This window comes from Lindgomyces ingoldianus, assembly GCF_010093535.1.
Source record: "Lindgomyces ingoldianus strain ATCC 200398 unplaced genomic scaffold BDR25scaffold_14, whole genome shotgun sequence".
In the NCBI taxonomy this organism is placed as follows: domain Eukaryota; kingdom Fungi; phylum Ascomycota; class Dothideomycetes; order Pleosporales; family Lindgomycetaceae; genus Lindgomyces; species Lindgomyces ingoldianus.
This window is the reverse complement of record NW_022985175.1, coordinates 694,100-710,861: the sequence shown is the minus strand read 5'-3', so window position 1 is coordinate 710,861 and position 16,762 is coordinate 694,100. Positions and strand designations below refer to the sequence as shown.

The following is a 16,762-nucleotide window of genomic DNA, read 5'->3' as shown; positions in this document are numbered from 1 at the left end:
GATTGATAAGAGTCTCAAGTCGTGGGATTGCTGGAATATCGACTCGCCTGATACGACCTTCCGGCGCCATCATGATAACTTTGATCCGCAATTCAGAAACAGCAAGCGATCGCCCATAAGACGGGTTCCCTACAGGGCATCCGGCGAGGGGAGAAGGAGTCGCCAAGTAGATCTCCAAACGGTGCTCCAACGATTTCTGTCGAGATTGATATCAAATCAGATCCTGATTTCACGCCCCGGACATTTTAACACATGCCCATGCGCATCCGCATTGCTGAGTTCTTTCTCAGACCACAGTCATGATGAGGTTTTCGGATCAGCAACACTCTTCTTGCCCCTTCGACTAAGCCACGAAAGGGAGTGCGAAATTTGTCTCCTGTAGCCACGCGCCTCATCCCCCATCGCCTTGGCTTACGCACCCTTCCCGAAATTAAGAGAAATTCTCCGGCCCCTGCACGAATCAGGTTTAGCCAAACGCGACATCAACGACATGATGCGTCCTCCATTTCCTCCATGTAAACTCCGCACGCTGGAGTGCATATACGGTAGAATATGCGGTAGATGTGGAGTCGGGGGCCTGTCGACGATATTGATTTGGTTGTTCGTGAGGCGAGTCGTGACGTTTGAATTGGGCGTGTGTACGGGATACGAGGACAGGAAAGACTTAGAATTGCCTGAATTCCATGATTGACGAACCTAACGTTTCAAACTGACAGCAAATGACAACACGCCTGATACGTCCACGTAATCTAAATCTACTTCGTCACCCAGTGATTGCACTCATGGACAGCACATTGTCTCATGTTCACACTGTAGAAAACGGTATAAGTGCCGCGACATCTCCTTTCTGATGCTCCAGTGTTCTGACTGCTGCAGGTGAGACTCCGCGTCAGACATCGCGTTCGCTTAGGTGTGCTGTCCAAGAATTGACAAGAAAACATTTGTGCAGACTGCAGCAGGAGCAGTTTCAACTCGACCAAGATCATGACATCGGGTCTCCAATGCTCCGTCCAATTTCCATACGATAATCACTATAGTTGCAAGAATTGATGCACTTTGGCTTGAAAAGGCCGTTCGGGTGGGTCGACGAAGGGTGTTGTACGAATGTACGAACATGCCCACTCCCATTGATGAAGACGGAGCACTTAGTATTACAGTACACCGCGCAAACTTTTGCCTAACCCACAAGGAGATGTTCTATGCCCAAACGCTAAGCCCAGCCCAGAACCTTCATACGCCTGTTGAAAGAAAATGGCGTTGTCTACGAGACATCCATAGCGTCTGTGCCATTCGTGATGGCGAAGGATACATCGCCGGCGTTGCCTATAAGACGTTTCTCGGACTCGGTTACAAACTATTATGTTTAGTGTATTGAAGGGTGGATGGAGGATGAAATTGATTACCTTCACGCTTCTTGTGGGGTCGTAGAAGAGATCGAAGCTTCGCCGTATATCATCGATGTTGACTTCCGATGCATTCTGTCTCTTCTGGCTTAGTAAATATGAGGTGGTGATGAGGTTGCTCGCATATCTCAGGCCAGTCTCCTGACCGATCTTTGTGAGCAACGCTAGAGCATCTGGCGAGATGTCCACCTCTTCCTCCTGAGCTCGTATTGAAATAATCTGCTGCATCTCCTCCTTGGAATATGGGTGCGTGCTCACAATGACAACCCGATCGAGGAAGTCCAGTGGTAAACCGTGTGGTGATCGGTAATCCGTACCTCGGATATGTGCGTTACCTCTGTTGCTTGCCATGATGACAATAGGGGCCAGTTCGTCTTCCAGTGCACGGTTGATGAAGGAAAAGCATTCAATGTCGAGCATGTGGACCTCGTCGATGAACAGTACGCCCGGTACAATCTCTGCTTTGCCCTCCTCCTTCCACTCAGCAACTTTGGTATTAATCTGATCCCGGACCTCACTTCGGATCTCCCCTGTGTCGCCCGAAAATAAAGCCAGGAACCCTTGGGTCCGCGAGTTTATCACATCGATTTCGTGAAGACTCACCGTGTGCACTACCTCGCGCCGTTGTTGAAGCTCCCCTTCCGGACACTGCACAAACTTGGTGTCTACGCCCATGGCATCATAATCTCTCGACCGCGTGTACGATCGCCCCAGCTTCGTAATCTTCCCTGATGCCTTGTCGATAGAGATGATGTCACCCGCCATGATCTTTTCTTTGGTCATGGAGTCAATCATCTTAGTTCCCATGTCGTAGATGGTCTCCATGTCGGTTGTTTTAATCGTAAGCTTGCCTTGTTTGTTGCCCTAATCATCACACTCAGTGCTCGTCCAACGGTGGTTCGGCCTAGAAATGCTTACACCAGTGACGCTACGATCGATCTGAATCTCCACAACCTCTCCCTCGATAACCTCGCTCTCTTCTGTTATCCGGACCCCAATAGATTTTCGGAACGCCTGTGTCAAAGCCTCCGTCTTTGACATCTCGAGCGAGAAGATTTCAGATGATGCGAGCATTGTAAAGGGAACGTCTGGACCCAGCGACTGCGCCATACCCATCGCGATGGCAGTCTTCCCTGTGCTCGGAGGACCTGCAATTAAGACCGCCTGACCTGCGATCTTGCCCTCCTTGGCCATCTGTAGTATCACGGCGGCGGCCTTGCGCGCCTTCTCCTGTCCGACCAGTCCTTGAGACGACGGCTTGGGCTCGAGAGTATCTAATTCGACACCGAGGCCGCGAATGTGTGAATGTGCCGCGATGAGGTTGAGGCCGCGGAGCTCCTTGCTCTCGGCGATGGTGGCTATGGGCTAGGCAGTGTTAGTCCTTTTGTATGAACGAACGATTTCGCGCACCTACGACAGCCATGGCAGTGCGAGACGTGGACTCGAGCGTAGATACTATATTCCAAGGTCGTGAATTGCGATAGATCGCCAGAGAGCAGGCCTCGTCTCTCAACTTTAGGCAAGCTCAAGCTTTGCGACGCTTGGATCAAGTCGCTAAACCCCTTTGTCTCCTTAGCGTGTTGCGGGCGTGTTCCGTGGAGTCTTAAATGGCCTGAGTCGCCTATCACTGCCAAAGCCCCTCTCCTGGAAACAATCTCCCTGGAGTGGTGTAACCCAGTGTTGACTCACCTTGTTTTCCATCTGCTGCCTATATAATTCAAGTCTCTAGGTCAAAGCCTTCATCAACAAACAAATAACCCTTTTACTTGGATTGGTGTTCCTGCGGATTAATTGGAGCCCCACCCAATCAGCGCCCTCGCTCGCCTCAACCCCCATGCTGGCATTCCTTTTGCGAGGGCGATGTCAGCGAACAGGCGACCGAGCTTCCCCAAGCTTTCGAACCGCAAGGCGTCATATGGCGGTAGTAATAATGGGTAAGTTCTCGCTACTACCTCATCAGGCAGCGCATGGCGTGCCAGACGCCGGCCAGAGCTAGCGTTCGCTCTTCTGTCGTGCTACAAACAACCCTCCCTCTTCTTCCTCCTCTCTCCGCCACACTAACGCCACGTTATGCAGTCCACCTGAGAATGCATCTCGCCGGTCTTCCACTGGAAGTACGTCTCGGTTCGACAACATGAATCACAACAAGCGACCTGCGACTCCCGGGCTGAGAGGCAACAGCCCACCCAACCCGAAGCGAAGTCGTGCGCAAGAATCGAATGCTTCTTCTGAAAAGGTGTGTTTCATTCCTCACGCAGGTGTGTCTGCAACCTTTTAACACTTGTGATAGTATGTCTCCTCCAGCAGCCCTACCATCGGCAGCAACCCCCCTTCTAGACACAATTCCATATCGGGCAGTCTCGATGCTCCAACGGGTCCTGGGTTCAAAACAAGAGATGGCAGACGTATTGACGCTTACAGACCGGGCCCAGTGAGGTCCCAAAGCGACACGGCTCCACCGAGGAAGGGCAGCGTGGATAGCAGAAGCCCTCTCGATACAATGTCTCCTATGTCCATGCATGGAGAGCTTGCCTCTGCCAGTGGGCGTTCGTCTCCCGTTCAAGTGGCGCCGACGGCCCCTTCCATGGCTCCCATCTCAGAAGAACCTCCGACCGCCTCATTCTACGCGAATAGCCGAATCCTTCGTCAGTCTCAGGACGCAAATGCGATGGACCTGTCTTCGGTGGCAGCTATGCGGACGCGTAAACGGAGGACTCTCCGGCTCAGTAACGTTAATCAAGACTCAACGAACTCAATTGCAGAAGTGGGTGCGGAAAAGCTCGCAATCGATGCATCTGCACCTGAGTTTTCTGAAGGGAAGGGATCTATTCAACAAAAACTTAAAGAGGCCACTTTTAAGGCTCTCCAAGTCGAAGTTAAGAGAATGAGTGACCAGGGCAAGGAAATTCGAGAGCAGATGAAGGCCATGAAGGTGGAGCAGAAGGCAAGTGAAACTGATCTGAAGCAAGTGCTCAGAGAACAGATTCGCGACGCCGTGCAGGTACAAACCAAAGAGGCTATGCGTAAACAAGTTAAAAGCATGCTTGAGAAAGAAATCAAGAAAGCACAGGCAAGCACTGAGGCTCGCTTCCAAGAACAGAAAAAGGAAACATCCAAGCAGATTTCTGAAATAGGAGACTTATCCAAGGACCCCTCTCTCGAACAGGATGTAAAGACCTTGCTGGACTTCAAAGGTCAAATCGAACGCTTTCAATCGCAAAGTGTTCAAGAAGTGGAGAACCTTACTGCACAAGTTCGGCAGACAGAGAACAAGATTCCCGACATGACCAGTATCGACGACTTTCTACGAGATTGGCAGAAGGAAGACGTGCTTGAGCGTCTGGTTCGTCTCGAACAGTGCATGCAGAGGATTGAATCTAAGCTCACTTCAATGGAGAATTTCAGAGAGTTGGCTGACTCGAAGCTTACTTCCATGGAGGATTTCAGACAGAAGACTGAGTCTAATCTCACATTCTTGGACAAGATACCTATCGTCCAGAGCGAGAATGCTATCATGGAAAATAGGGTTGCTAAACTGGAAGCAAAAGCCGACAAAATGCCTTCAGATCTGAGCGGGAACATAAGGAGCCTTGCTTCTGCACTTATTCAAGAGACAGATTTAAAGCGCTCGAACGAAATAAACTCTATTCTCAACGAATTTAGTCAACGATTAGCTTCTAAAGAGAAAGTCGAGACTAGGGGACCGGCTGACGAAATTTTCCAGTCAGAAATTAAGGATCAGCTCGCCAAAATTACTCAACGACAAGACATGATCGAAAGGAGCGTTGATGAGAAATCTCAAGAGGCAGTCGAAACAGCTCGTCAGATCGCGAATGACACTAGGAAAAAGACAATAAGCAAGACTGTCGAGCTTCTAGAATTTGACCAACAAACTCGAAACGAGAAAATCGAAACAGTCCAGCGAGGCCTTGCCGCCATTGAAACACGGCTGTCTACTGCTAGAGGGTATACCGATGGCACCAGTGCGGATCTGTCTCGAAGCCCCGTAGCTGTCAGCATGCTGCCTACAAAAGAAGAGGTTTCAGCGCTAAAAAGCGATGTTCTTACTCTTAATGGAGCCTTAGGGGCAGTCGAGGAAGAACTACACCAAAACGTTATTGTTACCCAAGCATTGAAAACACAAACTCGCGATACGGTCAGGGAATTCCTCAATGACCAATTCAACGGGTTCAAGAATGGTACCAATCAGAACATTCAGTCGGTCAAAGACAAGTTAGCTGTACACGACAAGGAAATCTTGCAGCTTAAGCAATCTGGCCCCACGCGCAGTGGTTCTCGTATCAACTCTCCCCAACCTTCTCTCCATGCTTTGGAACAACAGGTCAATCTGATTTCCACCAGTGTCCAAGCGCAAAATGCCAGTTTGAAAACCATTGATCAAGCACTGCGCGATAGAGAACAGGGAGAGGAGACGCTCAGAAGGCAGATTGCTATAGCGCAGAGGGCATATCAGAGTCTCGAGCTACGCTACGAGAACATTAATACAGATCATCTAAGTCAGCAAATGGTTCATACCATGCAGCAAATGTACCCCGACGCACCTGGATTCTTGCAGAAATTAGGAACTATTCAGAACGACATCAAACTCCTGCGAGAGCACGAAGTGCTGCCGTGGATACAGAAAATTCAATCTCTTCAGAAGTTCGAACATATTTGGGCAACGATCATCGAAACTATTGCCAGGGCTGAACGTGCAGAGAACAAAGTGGATGACCAGATCACTAGGGTTGAAAGTCTGGACAATAGAGTCTCGAGTCTCTCCAACACTTGCAATGACCTGGTTACGGTTGGCCATGGCCATGGCGACTTTACAGAGCTAAATGACAAGGTTGACATGCTTCAAGATGAATGGAACCGCAAATACACAGGTCTGCAGAGCGTGCAGGCTAGTCTTCAAGGCAGTCTAGACATGGAGCGCAAGGAGCGCATCGCAGGTGACGAAAACGTCCGGAAGACAAAGTCAAGAGAGCGCGAGAAGCTAGACAAGTTTGAGAAGCAGATCGGACATGTCGAACGACAGGTCGAATCATCCAACAAAAAGGCTAGATCGGTCGCAGAGGCAGTCCGCAAAGTTGACGAGCTCGTCGAGTTGAAGCCCAAAGTCTTTGAAATAGTTGCTAGGGTGCCGTTCATGATGGGAGCATTAGCGAAGCAAAACCTCGCGCTAAATCAAGTTAACCAGAATCTACCTCACCCAGTCCAAGGACTCGATCTTGATCCGGACAATCGCGATCCAGCTCCCTCGAAGGCAACTGCAGACGACAACCGTGGTTCGGGTATGGACATATCAGACTGAAGTCTGAGACCTATTCAAAATATCCCCTTCCAAGGTGACGATAGCGCCGGAACACAACCTCTAAGATTTCGCCAATACCTTCCATCGTTTCAAAAGCCTCGATTCCATGGTATCCTGCACCGAATCTTGACCGCGCCTTGGCACCCAATGAGGTTGGTCGTTTCTGCTGCCTTACTAAGCACGCGCGTCGTAAAAATCCCCGCACACCAAAAATGCCGCACCAAACTGTCCACCACCAAAATCCTCATATAATCGTGATTTTTGAAGCATTTTTTGCGTGCAATTGGTATAGGTGTTCAATAGAGGCCAGTACCTAATTAGGCAATAGTGAGGCTCTGTTTTGGTGTTGCAGGAGCCCAGTTGACATGTCGTCGTCTATGTGCAGAGCAATTCACCCTACATAACTTTATGTACAGAAAACAATCAATACCCAGTTAATTGCCCATCGTTTTCAATAACATCTTTGAGCCTTTGAGGCATAGAGTCAACTCTCTTATTTATAAACTCTTGAGAGACCTTATCCCAGCCCTTAAGCGCAAGCTCTCTAGTGTCATCCTCATCCTAATGAGGAAACTTTTTGACGTACTGTTTTGGAGGCTGCCAGCAGTTTTCAATAGGGGCCAGATCAGGAGAGGAGTGGCAGTTGAAGTAGTACTCCAATCTGTGCTTTTTCTTCCAGGTTCGTACTATATTTGACTTGCCAGGCCTATGCCCACTGTCGCTGTCTTCTTTAAGGATAAAACGAGGACCTTTCAACCAGGGTTGAACAATAGGCTTAAGGATTTGATTAATATAATCGCGCTGGGTCATCTTTCTATTGGTATTGCTTTTAATGTCGTAAAACGTAAGGTTCGACTTGAAGTTATAGCTAACTGCTCCCTAGGCATGGATTTTGTTCATCTCCTTCTCTTCCTCTATATTCTGGTGCAGGGATGATCCAAAGTGCGGATGAACACTAACGGCCATGTTTGTCGTATCTGACTAAGAGCATAGATAATTCTGCATGCGTGAGAGGTGTAGAAGCCGATGTTCTGGCTGCTGACGTGCAGCAAGGGCAAGAGCTAGTGCCTAAGATCTCTGTGGATGTGGAGACCGAAAGGCAAGATCACAGCGTCTTACGCGCTCCGCCCACCGTCGGCGATGATCGAGCACTGGTCTCGAGCCGCCTATTTCAAGATGCTGTGCTGGTGCGCGCTGAAGAGGAATCGGAATATGATTGGCCTCCTGCTGTAGATCCGGATGATAACCGGTGGACGGTCGAGAAACTGATCGAAAAGCGGCGGATAGGGAGGGCAGTCAAGTACCTCGTGAAGTGGCTGGGATATCCGGACAGCGCAAACAGCTGGGAGAAAAAGAAGGATATCGATCCTGACATCGTCGCGGCCTTTGAAGCTGAACTCCTGCTGGCCCAGGATCAGGTTTAGACGCTTATCGAATTTATCGAATTTTCCATATTTGTGAGTTGGAAGATGAATCGACTGGCTAATGGTGGTTGGATTAGAAGACGGCGTGGAACAAGAATCATGATAATATGAAGCGATTATTTCGTGCCCGCTACCTAGCAGGCAGATGCCGATCAACCTTCTCGTTGACTCATTTGCAAAACGAAGCGCGCTACTGAAGAACATATGATGGCCTCGGATAGCGAACCTCCGCAGCAGTCCAAACTGGTGGACTTGCTTAGTCTGTCGGGGTACTATGCAATCTTTGACCTGGTCTCCTCATACTTGGGCATGGCCGACTTTTTGGAGCTGTGCCAAGTGTGCAAAGTAGTCTACCAACTCAAGGAGTACTTACGAAGAACACGTATGAACATTAGTATTCTGCTACGCGACTTCGTAACCGACCCTGATATATTCCGATCTCAGCTTGGGAAGCACGACGCCTTGATCTTAGGGGTTTTCGCACTCAATTTCTTCGAGTTGGGCCGTTGGAAGGTACCAAATCTAGATGTTTTCATAAAAGCTGGGGTCCAAGCGGATGGGTTTACAAACTAACATCCCTCCCTGGGTCGCCGGACACACTCCCTGACAGGACAAACCATAGGTAACCTCTCCCCCTGCGTACCGAAAAACCCTGTGTGCCGGAAGAAGCTTGAGGTACTTTGGCTTTTAAGCAACACAAAGCCTGCACGCAGACCTTCATTCGTAATGCACTACAGTCATTGCAGTTTATAGTAGATGATAAAACCCTTTAATACCTTGGATCTGAAAATTACGCAAAACTAGCTGTTATATCGCATAATGCGCGCTCAACTTCGCTTGACGCCGCAACTTCGCTTGACGCCGCAACAGAACAACCCCAACATCCCAATGTCACCTCGATTTGCAGCTATGTAAAACGAGCACAGTAATCACCCAGGGCTTGCGGTGCTTCATATACTATTTCTACATGTTCTTCTACAACGTTCGTGATGCTGGAGGCAAATCCGCCACGGAGGTTGTTACATGCGGCAAGCCGCAGCGACAAAAGCGGACATGGCGGTATTCTTCGGATCTTTTTTACCCCGTGCCCCTGCTACCTAGCCACAATGAGGACTAACTGGCCTTAGTGCTACAGTAGCGATGAAGCGAGGCGCAGTCACGGTCTTTTGAGCGCTTAAGCACTCGGAACGACTGGCGGGGCGCCGGGGTCCGGCTTGCCTATTTGCCCTCATAGCCGCTGGGGGATGAGGCTGATGGCCTTCGCGATCCTCCCTTCTCGACTTCGCGACGCACGCGCACTGCAGAACATTACAGATCCAGTCCCCGAGAGCCCGCGCAGCGCTCTGATTTTCCAAACAAGGTGACGCGCTTTCCAGCCTGCAGCGCGCATGGCGAACGTGCATCGCCACGGCTTCACGAGGCTGTCTGGCGGGGATGGGAACGACGACCAGTGTAGCCTAAAGTAAGACCGCCTTCCTATGCATCGTAGGACGTCTGTTGACGTCCGTAGTATATTGTTCATACACGGCTTCGAGGACATCCTCGAGGAGTGGCGGCGCGACAGAAAAGCCCAAGGGCTTCAGGTCCTTGTTCAAGCGACGAACAGCTGGGTCTCCATCAACGAGCACAGAACAAGCGCAAGCCTCCTCCACCATCTCCTCCTCGTCGTCACTGCCACCGTCCAACGTCTTCTGGCCAGAGGAGTACCTCGCGTCGGATGTACCTCAGGTCCGGGTGTGGACGTACAGATACGACGCAGATGTTATTGGGGGCCTCTTCCAGGCGAACAACAAGAACAGCATCTCCCAGCATGGCCAGGATCTGTCAGTCAGGCTCGAGGGGGAGATTCAGAATGGAGTAGAATGCCAGCCTGTTCGCTGAGAGGTTTCTAACAGCGTTGCAGAAACCAATCGCATTCGTGGTGCACAGTCTGGGTGGCATCATCGTTAAAGATGTAATGGCCTAGTGGTCCGTGGTACAACGACAAGTCCGCTTACTTTCTGCTACAGGCCGTTCGTCGATCAGAGATAGTCCGCGATCAGACAAAGCTCATCATCTTCCTCGGGACGCCGCATCGAGGCAGCGCGTATGCAGGCTGGGGCCAGATCGCTTCGAACCTTGCCCGCTTGGCCCTGCAAGGCTCGAACAAGAAGCTTCTCGAGACGTTAGAGGTGAACAACGAAGTTCTGGACAATATTCACGAGGAATTCAAGACGATTGCGTTCAAGGGAGCTTTTAAGATTCATTCCTTTCAGGAGGCTCGGGGCATCGCTGGTATAAAAGGACTAGATGAAAAGGTGTGTATTCTATATGGCTATATATTGTGCACCGCAAAACAGGTTACAGGACGCTAAACACCTCTAGGTGGTGGACGACTTCTCGTCGAAGCTCGACCTCCCACGAGCGCTGGAGACTGTTGAGAGCATTAATGCAAATCACATGCAGATGGCTAGAACCAGATCCTTGGCCGCCGTTGCTGACTTCGTCCCATCCTCAACGTCGTAACCTCTTTCTCCTACAGGCGGTGGTAAGTTGAAATGAAGTCTCTATCTCTTCCCTTCGTTCTATGACGACCTAGCGACGATCAGTTCCTTCTATTCCGCCTCGCCCTCTGACGCCCTCTCTCCCTTGTCTAACTCTCGGCGTTTCGTCACCACCTTTGGTGGGCAAGCTCGCACATCGCCCGTACCTCGGCGTCCATGCTGCTCACCTCCCCCAGCTCCCCCTCACCTCTTCGCCTCGGGCACTTCCTCCGCATTCGCCTACAGCCAACCGCTCAGAGTCCTCACCGACCAACGGAAGACGGAATCACTTGTGTAGGTTGAGGCTGCGCTTGCAATGGCTGAGTTGTTGATACTTCATTTATTTGAGGTGTAGGGTTTTGCTTCTCTGTCGATGGTTGTGTGTTGATAGGAGTGTACGGTCGGGTTGGGGAAGTGGATGTTGCGGAAGGCGCTTTTTGGGCGGGAGGCATGGCTTGGCGAGGAGGGTTACTCGAGATCTGTCGGACGTCTTGAAGAATATCTGCCCACAGACAGTCTTCCTCGTGGTGTCCAAGCAGCTCTTCGTCGTTGAAAGATTCCTTTGAGTCCCATGGACGGGTCGTCTCTTCTGGCGAGAGTCAGCCGATGCCAATGTATCCTCCACCTCCCTTGCGTCCCTCACCTTCCATGTCTCCTTTGTGCGACGCGGGTGCTTATGGGCTGGGGCGTCTGTAGACGGACAAGTGGGCTCGCTGGACGCACCGGATTGTTTTAGCGTTCGCAGATTCCACCGGGGAGTATCGGCGTTAAAGGGAGCATTCAGGCGAAGCATTTTCGAAGGCGTTCTGCGGCTCAGTTCCAAGGTTCGCAGGGTAAGAAGGTGTTTACCGCTGGGTAGGAGAAGGTGTCAATTGCGTGCTTAGGCCGCGAGGCCTCTGGTGTTTCCTCCAGAGATTGTTGCCGCCAAACACCGAGACTCTCCCTGTGGGTCGGCCGGTTCGCAGTCTTCCATCGTCACTTCCAAATTGGGATCTCAGCTCCAGACTTCAGATTGTGACCAGAAAGTGGGGCGTACCCACCATTTGCTGTCACCGTACGACTCCGCCACTTCTATCTGAAGCTGGTTCTGCTCCTTCTGCAGCTCTCCCAGTGTGGCCTCAGCAGTAGCTACCACAGTTACTACAGCCTCAGTAAGTATTGCGATACTTTCTTTTCGCTTCCGGTGACTGCAACACCTGTTTTCTGTCCTTCGCAAACGCTCCGGCCATTTGCGACTCTTCTTCCTCTCGAAACTCACTTCGTACTTTGCGACAGCTGTCTATTGCTGTTCGAGTCGCTTTCCTTGAGTTCCGGGCTGTTCTCAGGCTAACTTCTGTCACAGATCGGTCCTATACTGCTTGCGGAGTCCTCAAATTCAACTTCTCTCACAACTATTCGGCCCCTGTCGACTCCTACGGTTGTTACCGGCGTGCGCGCGTACTTCAGTAACCTACTGTATACCAGCCTTTGCGCACCACGCTTGTGACAGGATCTCGCCTACAATGGCTTCATCGTCTGCCGCTCTGCCGCCACTCGGCTGGGCCCACAGCACTGCCCTCCATCAACTTACCTGGGTTGTGTCTATCGACGACTGGGAGAACTAGCCCGAGCTAGCCGCGCCTGATTACGTGGACCCGTACCCGGCGAACGGCGTCCTGCTAATGGCCGACTGCTGGAACACGACTGCTTCTGGCTTCATGGAAGTCCGCACGAGCCTCCGCATCATCGTGGGCAAAGACAACTCCAACCAGGCTAGTAACCAGCAACCATGTAAGTGGGTTGGCATCTACACCATCACCACTACAACCGTCGCACCCGTCTACGTAGCGATGTCGCAAGTAGGCTACCAAGTTCCAGCAATTGTCACTCAGCCGGTGACCCATGCAAAGGCAGAGATGCCCTGGACCACCTCCGTGCAACAGCATTGGCCAGCGATCAGAAACTTTGACTTCGTCCGACCTTCGCGAGAGCATGCCCTCATACCTGCACAACATCGCTGCTTCAACGGTGTCCGCACTCGTCGCGACCACCCCGACCTACAGACCGCCGCCATCAGCTACATTGCTTGGACCCCGGACGAGGATGGCACCGACGACGCGCTCGAGAACCACCCCCAAAGCCAAGGCCTCGATGACGAGAGCTACCGGACCTGGCTCTGCAACATCGTGCCTACGCTTGAGCAACTCTGAAGTCTTTTATGGTATCAGCCATCATGACTGAAGTAGAAGGGGTTCTCTACTCCTTATAGATAGGCCCACATGCTTACATGCACCGTGGTCAATCTCTGCTGCTCTACTTTAGTCTTTGCCTAAAGTCTACCACCTACGCCGGATAGCCTAATATAAGTACTATCCACATATTGCATTGCGTCTTCTTTATAACTGTAACTGTGACATCCTTATATATCTGTCATCTTCAGGAATGGACCACTTGTCGAGTGGGCTGCCAGTGTGGGCTCTCTTGTTCAAGGCAGTTCCCCGGATGCGATTGCGTTGACGGCTGCGGACCAGGATGCCAATGCCTGCGTTACCAACACGAATGTGTCTCGGAGTTATGCTGTTGCAACAAGTGCAACAATGGGTACAAAGAAAGCGATACAGCCAAGTGCAGTATACGTCCTTCTAATATACCAAACGCCGGCAAAGGCTGTTTGCCAGCAGCCACATTAAGAGCGGAGGGTTCATTGGAGAATACATTGGACAGCGTGGTCGATAATAATATTTCGATAATATCGACCCAATTTGTCGATATCGATAAATATCGATACAGAGGTCTCGATAATCGATATTATCGATATTTCTTGGCATGCTTATGTAATATACAAATTTCTCGCTATGTTGTAGCTGCATCCCGACTTACTTGATATTAGCAGCAGAGTTCCCTTCTGTTCCTCTACGTCTAGTGTTGGATTTTAGTCTCAATATGCGGCACTTTGATGCCTGAGGCATGAATCACGTGGTCAATTACGCGAGAGAGTGCTCCATCTGTGCTTAACCACTCTTCTACGTCAATACATTCGCTATATATACAGTCAATACGCTTTGTAACTTGCCCCAACTGCTGTTTCTAACATATATCAGAGTTGCTCTTAGCAGTTAGTACTCAATACTGCAATCCTACTTATCACGTGATGCTTATATAATATCACCAACTCTGATATATACAACTTTAAAAGCATCGATATCGACTCAATACAGCCTCCTCAGCCAGATATATTTGCAGGAGGGCTGAAGAGTGACCAAAAAATATCGATCGATATCGATCGATAATTGAGGCTGATTTGTCGATATCGATATCGATATCGATATGGATTATTATCGACCACCCTGACATTGGAACTCTCCACCACGATGCTGAAGTGGAACCTTTTTGCCGCTGGAACCTGAACAGTACCTTGTGGGTCTCTGGGCTTTCGATATTTGTATGCAACTGCGATGGCGGCGACCGGACTACGTGCTAGGAGATGGGTGGTGCAACAACCTTTGACCATCCTCGACTACCGATGGGTGTGGATACGCCTCATGTGGTCAAAGATGAGTGTCAAATTCGCTGGAGATCGCCAGATTTTAAGTACGGTGAAGTGGAGTTTGCGCGGCTTACGGTCTATGGGTTTTTGCGTCTGTCAATTTTATCGGATTGCACCATGGTATACATGATGTCATTCCCCTCCCCTTAAAGGCACATTGGGATTGTTACGAAGAGAGGGCTCCAGAAGTATGATGCTTAGAAATTAACACAGGTACCTCGGGAAAGGGGAAGGCTTCATTTGGCATACTCTTGGCTAAATGGGTCGGTAGCATCTATAAACGGCCGGGTTACTTTGAATTCTACCACGACGAACTTCCACCAGAACCAATCAAGGCAGGGCTAGGCAGACCAGACTTACCGCTGAACTCAAATTGGTTCTATAACGGTAGATATGAAAAGATTTATATTGAGTAGATGGTCGACACAGATAAAAAGTTTTAATAACTATTGTGTTTGTATCACTAGCGAAATAGGTGACGGCAATGCATCGTAAAAATACATTGTAGCATTCAATTTTTTAATTTTGAATGAGAAGGTATGTCTTTCTCAAGTATTGAAGATAGGACCTTACGGCAAATTCCACTGCAATGGTAGATCCCTCTTCTTGCGCTATCTCTGAATATTGTACTACTGCCTCGAAATACAGTTCCACCAGTTCTCCGTAGTCATTATCTGATAGCTGCGTTGCCTCTGCCGCATGTTGTGACTTATCCTTAATATTATTGGGTATTAGGTCTGGAGATGTTGAGATGACTCTTCTACAAGTCGGATGAGGCCATGGAATTGATAAAGAGCGGACGAATATCTGCTTTGGAAAGTAAGGCTGTTGCTGGTGGGGAAATTCGAGCTATTCGAAGAGTACAAGAAAGGTAGACAGTACGGGAGAAGCGCGAGAGCATCTTGATGATACCACAGGCAGCGTCGTAAATGAGTCAATAGCTGGACGCCTTTGACAAAAGGCGGGGTAGCGGAGCGGACTTACACTCAGCACGCTAGCCCAATAAGGCTAATGTACACGTGATTGCACTGCTAAGAGAGGGTATACCCCTCGGACAAGAGATCAACCTAACGTTAGATACCGTATTAAAGAGTGCCGTTTTTTCGGTATGCCTGTCCGAGTTAGCTTATCAAGCATGATGATTCGTCCACGTGATGTTAAATCGCTGAAGCTCGGCGCTCACTGCTGCCTACCCTACCCTTTTATCTACTTTGCTAGCTAGCACAATTGTGGCTCTCGGACTTCCCGATCTGTGCACGCCTTGTCTCTATATATTCCACTGATATATTTCGTTAGAGCTAGCTGATCGTGCTCTCCTCATGCGTCTTTTGCAGCTTGAAGATACCGACAAATTCAGCCTCGTCGAGTTTATAGGTGACGATGTTCCGCGATATGCCATTCTTTCGCATACTTGGGGGGCGGATAACGAGGAGGTTACCCTCAAAGACATAGCGAAGAGTACAGGCAAGGGCAAAGCTGGTTATGCTAAGATCCGATTTTGCGCGAAGCAAGCTGCCAAGGACAATCTCCGATACTTCTGGGTGGACACTTGCTGCACTATACAGACTCACCACCGACGACAATGCCCTACGAAAACGGTGACATATGCCGCCGAAAATGGCGGCAGAATGTATATAGTTTTTCAATACGAAAACGTATTAATAATTCCATACCCACTACCTTTTCATCTCTAAAGGACCTCAATCCTGCTCCTCACGATCATCCTCTCCAGGCACAACGGCCGGCGGTAGAACCAACATTAAGTACAAAGCCAGCCTCGACAAGTCTTGTCAGACAATCGATCTCACGCTCTGCGCCGTTCCAAACGGCTCCTCGATTGTAAGAGCAATTGCTCGTTATCGCGACTCGAATTGGTCACTCAATCCGATATCCCTGGGTCACAAGTTCCTCGGTGAACAAGGCAAACCGGATTCATGGGTGCTGCTAGGGTATCGGTATGACGATGGTGCCCTAGGCTTATGCAATCACAAAAGTCTGAATGCGGAATGGATGAACAGTTCCCACAGTGGCGCTGCTGGTCATGGAACGGACTGCTCAGACGACGACTAGGACGAACAGGGCAAGAATGGAGAGGAAAGCACAGAAGAATACAGCCGACGAACGCACAAGCCGTGGCTAGAGTCGGACGAAGTGCTTTAACTCTCGTTAAAGGATAAACAGGATATGGAGTGGACGGAGATTTGTAAACGCTTCTCAGGTTGGTCACCTGGCACAGTAAAAGTGCGTTACTACATGTTGCACAAGAAGGACTGGTAACGATATTGAGCAACAGCTCGAGTAGGGGTTTGGTAAGACGGCTGGAAACAATTCGCGCAAGCCTTAGAGAACTCCCAAAGGAATTTGTCGCCCTTCATACACACTACAAGTGGTTGATTCGCAACTTGGATACAACAATGAAAGTCACTTCACGCAGAAGAAAAGATGCTAAATAACGCGTGATGGAAACCATATCAACCACAGTGCAGTGCGGTGAACTAGTATTATTTTATTCTTTGAAATTGCCTTTGAAATAATGTACAGATACAGATACAAATACAAAGCATGCCAAA

At 49.8% G+C, this 16,762-nt stretch overlaps 7 protein-coding genes across 7 annotated transcripts in view; 4 read left to right on the top strand and 3 right to left on the bottom strand.

Annotated features, from left to right (window-relative positions):
• Positions 1-1,087: 1,087 nt before the first annotated feature.
• BDR25DRAFT_285902 (reptin) lies at positions 1,088-2,884 on the bottom strand. The gene is made up of 4 exons (XM_033688213.1): positions 2,818-2,884; positions 2,322-2,768; positions 1,404-2,267; positions 1,088-1,354 (listed from the first exon to the last, which is right to left on the bottom strand). The coding sequence occupies exons 1-4, from the start codon at positions 2,824-2,826 to the stop codon at positions 1,262-1,264; spliced, it is 1,413 nt and encodes a 470-aa protein (XP_033548197.1). The 5' UTR covers positions 2,827-2,884; the 3' UTR covers positions 1,088-1,261.
• A 4,544-nt stretch (positions 2,885-7,428) lies between these two features.
• On the top strand, positions 7,429-8,193 carry BDR25DRAFT_342626 (uncharacterized protein; the record flags this gene model as incomplete). Its single annotated transcript, XM_033693747.1, has 2 exons — positions 7,429-7,564; positions 7,714-8,193. 2 exons carry the CDS (start codon positions 7,429-7,431, stop codon positions 8,142-8,144), a joined length of 567 nt encoding a protein of 188 aa, XP_033548196.1. The 3' UTR covers positions 8,145-8,193.
• Positions 8,194-9,293: 1,100 nt separating this feature from the next.
• BDR25DRAFT_26099 (uncharacterized protein) lies at positions 9,294-10,828 on the top strand. Its single transcript, XM_033686681.1, has 5 exons — positions 9,294-9,606; positions 9,655-9,967; positions 10,048-10,098; positions 10,154-10,441; positions 10,509-10,828. Exons 1-5 carry the CDS (start codon positions 9,533-9,535, stop codon positions 10,647-10,649), a joined length of 867 nt encoding a protein of 288 aa, XP_033548195.1. The 5' UTR covers positions 9,294-9,532; the 3' UTR covers positions 10,650-10,828.
• On the top strand, positions 10,688-14,608 carry BDR25DRAFT_393470 (uncharacterized protein; the record flags this gene model as incomplete). Its single annotated transcript, XM_033698260.1, has 21 exons — positions 10,688-10,925; positions 10,965-11,015; positions 11,058-11,193; positions 11,234-11,370; positions 11,403-11,521; positions 11,551-11,778; positions 11,813-11,973; positions 12,009-12,111; positions 12,156-12,243; positions 12,271-12,831; positions 12,858-12,896; positions 13,105-13,314; positions 13,356-13,505; positions 13,536-13,552; positions 13,611-13,696; positions 13,864-13,900; positions 13,941-14,024; positions 14,057-14,087; positions 14,127-14,312; positions 14,345-14,380; positions 14,420-14,608. Exons 2-21 carry the CDS (start codon positions 10,983-10,985, stop codon positions 14,606-14,608), a joined length of 2,631 nt encoding a protein of 876 aa, XP_033548194.1. The 5' UTR covers positions 10,688-10,925; positions 10,965-10,982.
• Positions 14,609-14,711: 103 nt separating this feature from the next.
• On the bottom strand, positions 14,712-15,329 carry BDR25DRAFT_393469 (uncharacterized protein; the record flags this gene model as incomplete). Its single annotated transcript, XM_033698259.1, has 3 exons — positions 14,712-14,952; positions 14,994-15,171; positions 15,260-15,329. 3 exons carry the CDS (start codon positions 15,327-15,329, stop codon positions 14,712-14,714), a joined length of 489 nt encoding a protein of 162 aa, XP_033548193.1.
• A 182-nt stretch (positions 15,330-15,511) lies between these two features.
• On the top strand, positions 15,512-16,262 carry BDR25DRAFT_368174 (uncharacterized protein; the record flags this gene model as incomplete). The annotated part of the gene is made up of 2 exons (XM_033697038.1): positions 15,512-15,822; positions 15,944-16,262. The coding sequence occupies 2 exons, from the start codon at positions 15,512-15,514 to the stop codon at positions 16,260-16,262; spliced, it is 630 nt and encodes a 209-aa protein (XP_033548192.1).
• A 96-nt stretch (positions 16,263-16,358) lies between these two features.
• The window catches only part of BDR25DRAFT_354600 (uncharacterized protein), a gene marked incomplete at both ends in the record, with an annotated part of 2,703 nt that continues 2,299 nt past the window's right edge, over positions 16,359-16,762 (bottom strand). Inside the window, 3 exons of the mRNA XM_033695339.1 lie at positions 16,359-16,405; positions 16,464-16,510; positions 16,542-16,616. Of these exons, the coding sequence (XP_033548191.1) occupies positions 16,359-16,405; positions 16,464-16,510; positions 16,542-16,616 (169 nt within the window). The remainder of the gene's footprint in view (positions 16,406-16,463; positions 16,511-16,541; positions 16,617-16,762) is intronic.